At 40.3% G+C, this 12,213-nt stretch overlaps 1 protein-coding gene across 2 annotated transcripts; it reads right to left on the bottom strand.

Annotated features, from left to right (window-relative positions):
* Nucleotides 1–5,411: 5,411 nt before the first annotated feature.
* On the bottom strand, nucleotides 5,412–7,832 carry LOC134654558 (myosin-2 essential light chain). 2 transcript variants are annotated; one of them, XM_063510028.1, is made up of 5 exons: nucleotides 7,707–7,832; nucleotides 7,601–7,628; nucleotides 6,949–7,130; nucleotides 6,062–6,208; nucleotides 5,412–5,495 (listed from the first exon to the last, which is right to left on the bottom strand). In XM_063510028.1, exons 1-5 carry the CDS (start codon nucleotides 7,707–7,709, stop codon nucleotides 5,412–5,414), a joined length of 444 nt encoding a protein of 147 aa, XP_063366098.1. In that variant the 5' UTR covers nucleotides 7,710–7,832. The 2 variants fall into 2 exon arrangements, with proteins under 2 accessions (XP_063366098.1, XP_063366088.1); XM_063510018.1 differs by lacking the exons at nucleotides 7,601–7,628; nucleotides 7,707–7,832 and adding an exon at nucleotides 7,285–7,434.
* Between the last annotated feature and the right edge of the window lie 4,381 nt (nucleotides 7,833–12,213).

The following is a 12,213-nucleotide window of genomic DNA, read 5'->3' as shown; positions in this document are numbered from 1 at the left end:
ATTGTCACGTATACAATCAAACCACTTAGGGTATTGCAAATGAAAACATTTAAAATAAGAGTACCTACTTAAATCTTTCAATTAAACTGCTGGCAATACACACTAGGCTATGCCTGCGCAGTTTAGCATGTACACTGTACAGTTCAACTGCACAGGTAAAGCCGGTTTGGAAACTGCAGTCGAATGCCTTTTTACCTGTGCAGTTAGACTGTACATAAAAATTAAATATTAATAATATTTTATCCTTATGTCTTAGATTCATGGCACAAAGTGTGGTGGTGTTTTTCTTTTGTCAATACACTTGAATTCTTACATACAAAACCAGCTTCTACAATATTCAGACAGGGTAAAAAAACAATTTTGAAAGTGAGGTCTACGGGTTCCAAAGTTTTTAATTGTTGTTACAATCATTATGACCTTTTTCTGCAGTGTGAAAAAAATGTCAATTGGTAGTTTAGTAGTGTATCTTTCAATGTTGTTAACTCTAGTTTACCAAAAACAAGTATAACAAACTAGAACTTTCTAGTTAGGTAATTAATCTACAGTTGGATCAACTTTTACAACATCCATTGTTGCCATGACAACTTCATGCAATTATAGTAGTCATAGAACAGTTTTTAACAAACTTTTGTCACTTAGTAGAACATAGTCATAGTAGAAGATCAGTGTCAATAGTTTTAAATGGCACAATAAACTCTTCATGATTTTAGTTTAAGAAAGGTGTACTTACATCTCCAATCCTTGATTCTTCTGGATCCATTTTAGACAAGCCAGTTCTCCCGGTAATTGGTTGAGTTACCGCTCACTGCTAGCGGAGCCTGGGTTGCTGCCACATTGATTTTTCTAACTTTGCAGCTCAATTAACGACAAGTCTGACAATAAAAATAGAATTTATAGATAATTGACACATTTAACAGCTAAATTGTATTCAGTGATGACTTGATGACCCTACCTGCAACGGTAGTTAGAAACTGGATTTGGGCTAATATCAACAAGATAAACAACAAACATTAACACATTAACTGCCAGCGACTCACTAGGGGAGTTCACTGTTCGTAGGCGCTTTTTGCTACATACGGTTTTTCCCGTGTTATCGGCTACACTCGTAGCGCGTAGCTCGCGCTGGCACTGAATGTTTTAAGTAATGCTAAGTTATGGATGTTTCTTGTGTCCATACTACAAACTTTGCTTAGTTTGAGATGAGGTTGATCTGTATTAATTATTAGCATAGTACTTACCGACTTCCATGCCTGCTGCCACTGATGCCACTGATCTGTACGGATCGTGCTCTCATAGAACTTGTATGCAGCACTGCACTTATCTCTGGCTTCCGAGAGGCTCATGGTCCTCCCTGTACTCCCTGTAAGCGAACAGGGGATGCTGAGTTATATATTTTGCTAGCATTTTCTTCTGCGTCAAAGAATCGACTGAAAAACATATTCATGACAAAATCATTTATGATCAAACGAATTATAACTTTTTCTGTAAATAAATTATTGGTTTTTAGAGAAACTTACATTATGCGTGGCATTTTCTTTAGATTTCACAGCAAATCAGTATTTTTCTTCAACTTGGTTTGTATTCTGATATTTTCACTGATCACGCGCGTACGCGATGCTTGTCAATGTCAAATTATTGTCAATTGACTCAATTGTCAAACACGATTATCCGTGCATGTTATAATGTAGGTCAATTTGTATAAAGCTGTCACTCATTTAAACACTTTTCAATTTGGAAGTGTAGTAATAAAATTGACTATTCATGTTCAAACTATGTCCGACACACGTCCGACATATGAATAAGGGCAGCCATTGAATAGATTTTTCATAAGCTCTACGCATAGACAGTCGTGGTCACTATCGTATGATAGTCGATAACTTTATTCAATATCGACGTGGTAGGCTTATCGTAGCTCGGGGCCATGCTCAGCGATATGACAAATTTACCAATAACGTTAGAAGACAACGTATCATACCACGTGCAATATGATACGCCCGTGCTAAGCCCGCAGATGTCACTTTAGTTTCGCTACTAACGAAAAATTTACTACTATAAAACGATTTACATCTAATAATATTAGATGTAAATCGTATAATATTATTATAAGCAGAAGGAGTTTAAACAGGTGAGTTTTTATCGATAATTGCACTCATCTGTCTGACGCTTGAATTATACATCAAAATGATGGTAATTTTATTACGAATACAGTGGCATAGGGTTGCCTGCGAAAATCCGGTCACAAATAAGAGTTGCCAGGCTTTTAAATAAAATAAGAAGGGAAGACTTATAGCGATAACTCATAAACGGCTTAACTTATCCCGAGCCATCCCGCCGCATCTGCGCCGAGTCATCGGGCGCGGAGAGCTGCGGCCCGCAGTCTGCGCCGGTCCGTCTCCGTAAACGCAAGCTCCTGATGACACTTCTCGGTACGAAGTGAAACATGTCGAGCGTTTTTCGACTTAAAATTAGTGTCCGACCGAAGGTTCGGTTTCGGTTTCGGTTTCGGCCAGTTTCGGCCAAAAAATCATGTTTCGGCTGTAGTTTCGGTTTCGGCCAAAAAACGGCCGAACCTTTCGGCCGGGCCGAAACTTACGAAATGGTACTTCGGACAAAGACCAAAAGTTGGGGAATAAGTAGGACAACAATATTAATACCTACATATACTGATTCATGTATATTAGGTACAGACATTAATCGGTTTATTATAAAACACAATTCCACTAATGAGGGCGTCACTGGACGGTTGACGCAGTCTTAAGAGGCTGTCAATACCTATAAGTGAATGAGATAGCACTGTCGCATGTTACTGGGCCCTGGGCAAGATAATAATAAGAAAACTAGCCTCACTTTTTACCTCAATTTACCATTGGTTTGTGTTCCACATGTCCTCTACTTCAGCTTAGCCTTTGGCCTCGCTGCGCCATGCTCGGCCTGCGGTCTCGCTTTTGAATACAATGGACATTGGTTGGAGTCTGTGCTCAACTACTTATCCTTAAGCCTTAAGCACGGCTTTGACTTCGCATGAAAGTTCGCCTCAATGGGGCACTTCGGACTTTTCGGCCCAGGTGAAGATCGGTACCCGGCCTTGCGATATTGTTAACAAAAAATTTCGCGCTCGCTGCGCTCGCGTTTTTGGTTGACCCTGTGTCTTCATGTTAGCTTGACTGGTGAATGAATAGAGTTAGACCAACAAAATTCTGCAATGATTTTGATAGCATACGCAGTGCAACTAGTGCAAATGTTCTTTATACGTCATAATTTCATAGAAGTTTTGACGTTTAAAATAACACTTGCACTGCGTGTGTTATCAACTTATCAAAATCGTTGCAGAATTATCTTGGTCTAACTCTAGTAATTTTCATAAAAAACTGCTTAAGTAACATCAATTTCAAGGACATTGGGTGTTGACAGCCCCATAATATGTGTGTAAAAGCGGCTTTATGACATTTTTTCAACGATTTTAACAAGTCTACAAAAGTTTCGGTTTCGGTTTCGGTTTCGGCCGAAACTAGAGCCAAAGCCGAACATTCGGTTTCGGTTTCGGTTTCGGCAAAAAAACATGTTTCGGTCGGACACTACTTAAAATACGTGAGTGACCCGTTTTTTAATATATTTAACTTATCAAGTTTGTTTGAATGAATTTTTTAAGCACTATTTTTATGATTTTTTTCATATTTTTTGGATCGATTTTTCAAAAGTTAGAAGGAATAACCGTTTTTTGTTCTTTCTAAATTATTATTTCCGAAATGATTCACTTACTATGGGGAAAATGTGAAATGTTATTCTCAATTTTCTATCTCGCCCATCAGTCCTACAGCAATGTCTTCATACAGTATTATGGTCCTTAAATGTAACAGGACTGATTGGCCAGATAGAAAAATGTGAATTAAATTTCACATGTTCTTTCATAGTAAATGTATGGAAAAAGTTTTCTTTAATTTGTGGCTTTTTAGTACATTACCGTAAGTTGACCCCAAAGAAACTATTGATACTGGATAGGAATGGAATCGATTGGCATACAAAAATAGCATGTGAAAAATAAAAGTTTTCATTTTCATACAAATTGTATGGGAAAAGTTTTCCTCGATTAGTGGCTTTTCTAGCCGGAAATTTCTTTTTTGGTTCCATACAAGCTTTTGATCCTTAATAGGAATGGGATCGATTAGCATCAAAAAAAAAGTTTGTCAAAAATGACCTTTTTCTCGCACCCTGTATGTTTTTTCCAAAATCTGTAAAAGCCAATATTCATTAATTTGAAATCGAGGGAAGGTCTTCTTAGACCGTTTTCTCGTAGCAGCACGGGATCTGGTAGCTGCCCTCACTGACCCAAAAAGAAAATCCACCCTGTATACATTAAATAAATATTTATGTATGTTTGTCTGTGTATTTCTTATGATTGTATTGTGTTCGTACAGATACCTAACTTTTGCACCGCCTACAACTTATCTGCTTTGCCTAAAGATTGACTGGTAGAGAATCCCTTATGGCATTAAGGTCTTGATGGGTACTTAGAGCCTCTGGGACTTACAAGCTTATGAAAAGAGACGAAACATACAGGTGACGCTTCGGGAGCCAAAGTAAACACAGTATAAGTTAGTAAGTACTTATAATAGGTACACTTTGTTAAAATCACATTTGTACATACAATAACCGTATAAAATCTCTTAATATAACTACAATAATTATATTAATATTATTTTGGAATAAACGCAAGGGAATTACATGTTATCTTGAAGTCTATAGGCTACGGTGCAGCGGCGATGCTTCTAAACTATTAATTCATGATTTTCTTTAAATACTGTCGAGACAGGGTGCTTTGCTTTATTATTATTAACCCTCTCAAAATGTATCTTTAAATGCACATGTTTACAAAACAATGTTCGGAATGTGCACTGTAGCAATCTTTAAATATGGCCGAAGTATTAGCCTTTCAATTTTTATCCTCGCATATTATTGATATGCATAGGTATTTTATATGAAACTGGGACGACGGTTCCCAAAGCCGTCAGTCCTAGATATAGCGTCCGGAGACGCTCCCTAGTTCTTTTCTGGTTTTCTTTGGTACTTCGTTTATTATTTAACCATGACAGAACAGAACCCCGATTTGCTAGAATTGAAACTTTTGAGGAGCTTTCTGTCAATGTTAATGAAGAAAACAAGTATAACAGTATAAACAACTGCTTTCAATCTAGTCGTTAAAATGAGTTAGCATTCCTTAAGTTGTTGGATGATAAGTTAAAGTATAGGAAGGGGTTGTGGCTCGCCGCTGTGTAGGGTGGGAGGCAGGTTGTTCAGCCCTGCATGACGAGGTGCAAGGTTGTTCAGCCCTGCATGACGAGGTGCAAGGTTGTTCAGCCCTGCATGACGAGGTGCAAGGTTGTTCAGCCCTGCATGACGAGGTGCAAGGTTGTTCAGCCCTGCATGACGAGGTGCACGAAGTTCTCGTAGTTGACGTTGCCCTGCGAGTCCTCCTGCCCCTGCAGCAGCTGCTCCACCTGCACCGCACACATGAGTGAGACACCGGCAGTTAGCAGAGGTCTCTGTTTCGACTCTGACAATCTGCTTTCGTATGTCCGGATCTTCTCCTCTACGGGTCGCAATTCTCAACCGATTCTTGTGAAATGTTCTGAGCCGGTTTGATGATTAAATGTAATTCTTTTGTCAATTCAAATTCTCGCGAGGTGTACAGCTCATGGAGCTAGTTCTTATGTGCTATATACCACCCCTAGTCATCAATCTACAATTCAAACGACCTTCCTTTAGTTCTACCTAGCCCAATGCGAACGCTGCTGCACGGGTGCTGCTGCTGCTGCTGGGGTTCCTATTTAAGCATTCTCAGTCATGCTGTAGTCCTTGAAGCTTCTCGGTATGACCGCTTCAACATGAAAGGCGCGTTTTGCAGGGAATCAAATGTCATGCGGCTACCTTACCTCGTCATCAGCCAGCTTCTCCCCGAGGGTGGACAGCAGGTGGCGCAGCTCGGCGGAGGAGATGCAGCCGTTGCCGTCCTTGTCGAAGTGCCGGAGCCCCTCGATGGAGTCTGGTCTGCTCACACAAGTACCTCGTCATCAGCCAGCTTCTCCCCGAGGGTGGACAGCAGGTGGCGCAGCTCGGCGGAGGAGATGAAGCCGTTGCCGTCCTTGTCGAAGTGCCGGAGCCCCTCGATGAAGTCGTGCGCGGTGTCGCCGCTGCGCGCCTTGCTGATCGCCTGCAAGTTAAGTGGTATATTCAATTCACAATGTATTTTATAGCAAGAAAAAGTGTACTTCAAATTTAGCTAGCCTAGAGCGGCGGCTCCACTCTCTACCCTAGTTTTACTAGAAATAACTAGAAACATCACATTTTACAATTCATTTCACAAAGATTTAAGTTTTAAGTGGCCTACCATAAACTTATGTAAGTTACATATTTTTGTAGCCATTTCAGTCACTCACACATTGCAAGTTTCACAGACCCATAAGTTTTAATAGGAATGATTTACAGTAAGACTCTGCGAATGCGGACATTGCGGACTGGAGACCCTCAACTTATAAGGCATCCACTCTCCATCCATAAAACATTCATCCCTATCATTCTTTTGCCTATATGGCAACCTACTAAGGCATCACTTATAATAAAGTTATTCAGTTAGTCTCATTATGAAACTCGCTGAGCTGAAATCAGTAAGAGTTATGTTTCATTTGAATTTAATTACAGGTTACATATTGGGGTGTCAAGTGTCAGGCATTTTATACTAGAAACCAAACACTCACTTCTTCCAAATTATGTTCAGATAACATTCATCATTGATATAATCGGACTGAAATTTGAGAGTAAACACATTCAACATTCATTTTAGTCTAGCAAAAGTTGCCATAATAGCAAAAAATCAAGAATCTGGGATGAACTTTAGACCTATCATGTTCTGTCGGTATAATAACAATTAACATGTAGAATGTGCAAGGATACCTGGTAGATGGGCAGGAAAACCTCAAAGGAGATGCGCTCATCAGGCTTCAGGTGGAGGGTGCACTTCTTGACGTCGGACTCGGTGGGGTTCTGGCCGAGCGCGCGTAGCGCGTCCCCGATCTGCGCCACGTGGATCTTGCCATCGCCGCGCGAGTCGAACAACTGGAACGCCTCCTGGAACTCTGCAACACAAACACCACACGTAGCTTTACTATACTGCTGCCTCGCAACGCAACACGTACACCTGTCATCGCTAAACCACTCGTATCGAGCTTCAAATAGAAGGCGAACGACCGAGACGGTCAAGACGGGATCGGGAGACGAAAATCCACACACCTTCCACAGAGCTGAGCTGCAGCTTGGACGGCGGCTCGTACATGAACATGGCGGAGGGGCGACCGACGGGCGACTGGCGACTCGTCGTCCCAGACCTGCCAGAATCGCTTTAAAATACGCACCATATAAGGAAACTAGGGCGCCCGCTTGCGACAGCCTCTCCGCGGAGACGTTGATTGACATGACTCACCACACGGCGGTCAGCCTCTGCATCGAGCGCCTGCGCCCCGTCCGTCCACTGTCCACTTTCGAGAACAAAACAAAACTTAACTGGTAAAAGAAGGAAAGTGACATAAATTACTAAGCGATTACTCACCAGCCAACTGGTCTTCAGAGTATCCGGCCTAGAACAAAGAAAAAAAACGCTAGGTATATTTTCCGTATTTACAAAAAACCTTAATACTATTAAAAAGTATATTTACCATTATAAATAGTGAATTGTCGTTAAAACTTTTGTTTTTCTCGTTTGTTTCGATTATTGTCTAATCGTTACCTACTTCCGCTATGGCTTCAACAACAAGTTGATTGAACAAAAAATACAAAAAAAATCTTGACTATGGTTGTCAAATGACAGTCAGCGAGAAAGCGTTTATAAAGTAGTGAATGCACGATTCACACGATTGCACTTCCACAATGATGTACACCAAAACTACATCCCACCAAAAACATTTTCATGTAAAATGTTGCCAAGACGAAACCATAAGGCTCGCACTGACAAAAAGTTATCAGATATCTTGTAGAGCCAAGCTTCTAGAGTCTGTTAGGAAAGTGATGAGTCGTGGAATGTATTGGGCCCCATACATTTCACGACTCTTCTCTTTCCGCATAGACTCTAACTCTAAAGGCCCTACCGTCACAGACTCTACACCTTAGTCAAAATATGTGGCTTGACCGCTTCGTCACATGGGCGTAAGGTGAAATATGTATTCACTATTCATTATTTTTTATTATAAAATAGTTCTTGTAATAATGAAACGGCCAAGCCACATATTTTGACTAAGGTGTACAGTCTGTGAAGGTAGGGCCTGTAGAGTTAGAAGCTTGGCTCTACAAGATATCTGATAACTTTTTGTCAGTGCGAGCCTTATGGTTTCGTCTTGGCAACATTTTACATGAAAATGTTTTTGGTGGGATTTCACATCTTTTTGTAAGTTGCTTATGACAATCTTCTGTTTACAATACAATACAATACAATACCATTTATTTCTCTCATATAAGCTTACAGTTGTTTACCAATTCGCTTACACGGTAAAATAATTTAAAGGGTTGCGGGTGATTTACTATTAAAAATCCTGAAATACGTACTTGGGGGGCATCTTTTATATACAATGTGCTTTTTACTGATTCCCCATGCAAACTTCAACCCCATTTTTCCCCTAACGCCTTTTTCCACCCCTTTTCACCCTTACGGAGTGATTTTGGGGTTGAAACTATTTTATATCCTTCCCCATAACAATAACTATCTATATACCAAATTTCAACGAAATCGGTTCCGCGGTTATCGATTTCCCATACAAAATTCCACCCCCTTTTTCACCCCCTTAGGGGCTAATAATTTCAATTATTTGAATTGTTTTGTTGTTTGTGGACTAATACTATCTCACATACCAAATTTCAGCTTCCTAGGACTTCAGGAAGTACCCTAGAGGTTTTGATGATCAACAGTGAGTGAATGAGTGAATGAGTCAGTGACGAAATCGGGGTTTTTTAGACATTAATAAAATCCAAAGTATAAGAGCTATGCAATTGAAATTTTTTATGCTTAATAAGTCCACTATTGACATCATATCCCGAGAGTTTTGTTTATCTGGTATAATCCAAACCCAAGTTAAGAGGGTTCAAAAAAACGACGAAGCGCTTCGAGAAAAGGTAGGTAGTGCCCTTGCGCTTCGCTTTGCTCGTCTTGGCGGGGGCACTACCGTGCCCCCAGATTACATACCTAAGGAGGTGAATTCGTAAATGCTCCAGATCGCAGGTGTTTGTCAATAAAGCCCCCTCCAGACTATGCGTGTGCATCGCGGCGCGACTTCGCAGAGCGAACATATCGCGACGTTGAATTATGACTCCAAACTCGCACACGTCACGGTGAATTCGCAGTTTGGTTCGCGCCAAGATGGCGGAAAAGCATCAGCTGATCGAGTTTAACTGTCATTTATCTACGGCATCATACTTGCTGTGGCTATTTTTCCATTTTGTTTTGTTGTAAAACCGTAAATTATAGACGTTTTATATAATATAATTAATATTAATCTTGCAACTGATGAGCCAAAATAGTGAGTAATGTGGAGTCTTGCTAGTTCGCGCTTCGCGCCTCCTTTGACGTGGGCCGAAAAACCGACAAAAAATGGGGAATAATGCGCGAAGGCGTGAACAATCTGCGAAATCGACGCCACACTCGCGTTCGCGGCTTCGCACCGCGATTCGCGCACGAGTGTGGAGGGCCCTTAAGATATCTTTAATTTGTAATCTTGGAGGATACAACTAAACGGAGTAGCCATTAACAGGCTTTCCCCTCTGTCGAAAATAGGCGGCCAACGGTCATACACAATGTATGGACTGACGTTTATCTGACATGGCTATTTTTACGTTACGCATACATTTGACGTTCCCCTCCCCCGTAAAAATCGGCAGACTGTTTTGTACAGAAAATTACAGACATGGCGTCTCCGTTTGATTATATCCTCCAAGTTTGTAATACATATAATGACTTGGCCATCGCACGGCTGCATAATGACATAAGGATCATCGTCACCTATTAAAAATCTAATACCTTTAAACGAGCAATTCTTGTTTATTTATATATTTATTTATATATATATATAAATAAATATTTCGGGGATCTCGGAAACGGCTCTAACGATTTCGATGAAATTTGCTATATGGGGGTTTTCGGGGGCGAAAAATCGATCTAGCTAGGTCTTATCTCTGGGAAAACGCGCATTTTTGAGTTTTTATATGTTTTCCGAGCGAAGCTCGGTCACCCAGATATTCATTCTAATTGAACATAACGCTAGCGCTAATTGCAGTTTGAGCATTACACATATTTACGAGTACGGTACGGGTTTATTGCGTGCAGCATTATGTGCGATTGCCAAGTCATTATATGTATTACAAATTAAAGATATCTTATTGATACGGTTTTAACACCCCCTGGCACTGATTAAAATAACCGACTTGGTTTCATATTACATCTCAAAACTTTTTTGTAGTAGAAGCGTTGTGAGACTGGCACCTTTTTACATGTAATGTTTTTGATGGGATCTCATCTCTTTTTGTAGGCAGTCCTTCTTTTCGGGTACTTATATCCATAATATGTATACATATATATCAAAACTAAACACATCTTCATTCATACTCACATCGTACTACGATGTACATATGAATATACCTTTACTTTACCTAGGTACTATTTGTATGAACTGCAACAGTAACTTTGTAATAGCATATATTTATATGGGATTACAAACTTACTTATGCAGTTCTTAGATCTTTAAAACGTGACTGATATTGCAATATTTTTAGGTTTTCTATGGCTTGATAAGCTGAAAACTACTTATGTTTAAAATTTGAAGCTTGTGGGTATGCTAGAAGTATGAGATCGAGTATGATGATCGGTGAGTGAGTGCATGAGTGTGTCAGTGTCGAAACTAAGGAACTTTGACGTACAATAATTCTTAAACTACAAGTTCAGATTTAATGTTTTTGAGAATATATCTAAAGCATTTTAAGCCCTATATGTCACTGAAAATTCAGGGTTCTAGCTTCAGCCAGCACAAAATTACAGGACGTCGATAATGGCCTGAGGGGCTATCGCGAAATCCGTTTTTCGCAAATTGCGGGGGTCTTTCTCTTTTACTCCAATGAAGCCGTAACTAGAGTGACAGAGAAAAATGCCCGCAATTTGCGAACTTCGATTTTCGCGGTTATAGCCCTGAATCGCTTCGAGAAAAGGATGGTACGGCCGTGCCTCTTTGTTTTGCTCGACTTGGCGAGATACTCATCCTTTTCTTTTCGGTGCTAGTACTAGTGTAAGACAAAGATAGTATGATTTTCTCTGTCTGTTTGAAATAAGACAGTCTTTTGCCACACTATTTATTTTATATTTCTTCTTTTTTCCACTGACGGAAATGGCTTGCTTGACAGACTATAACAATGCAATCGTCTCTTTTGTAAACTAAATCCTTGTCATGCAAATCAGTCTTAAACGGAGGAAGTGGTGTCTATGGTTTTACAAACGTTCTGAAACTATAATAGAAATATCTAGAAAATTTAAAGAAATAACTAATCACACTTCCGTAGTTTTTTGTTTATATCAATAATATTTAATTTAACTGCATTTATAATATAGTGAAGATTAATAATTTAAACATATTACAATATTCCTTTTTGTTACTGACCCAGTGTCGTCGTAAGATTTGATCTACGAAAGGAAAATTCAGAAAGGTATTCAGAACGCTTGTCAGCCATTGATCTTTTTGTCCGAAAAAATGCCGATCGAGCTCGAACGATGGCGCGGTCAGCGATTGGCGAACGATCTTTGGGAGGAAAATGGCAAAATGGTGTAGTCGTTAAACGGTTAGTGCTGAATATTCATAATTATTAAAATATTCCGAGTACTTTCAACGTTCTCAATTCATCGTTAAGACCGAGATATCGACGTTTTCGGGCGAGCGATTACCGTTATCGGACGAGGTGGGAAGGTAACATCGCCGACGGCGGCGCTCGCTTTGTTCGGCGATCTCCACGTGCCCTCCGCCATTTACCATCTTCGAAACGCTCGATTTACACGTAGAGACCGGCCTCCGGGGTCGAACGACGACCGGGGTTCTGGATTCAGTCTTATTTTTTAAAATTCTGCAAACATTTCGGTCTTTCGTTCGGGGAAAAATGGTCCGCAGGCACATCGTGACGGGCGGCGGCGTGGTCGGC

Source organism: Cydia amplana, chromosome 1, assembly GCF_948474715.1.
Source record: "Cydia amplana chromosome 1, ilCydAmpl1.1, whole genome shotgun sequence".
NCBI lineage: Eukaryota > Metazoa > Arthropoda > Insecta > Lepidoptera > Tortricidae > Cydia > Cydia amplana.
This window is presented reverse-complemented; position numbering and strand designations above follow the sequence as displayed.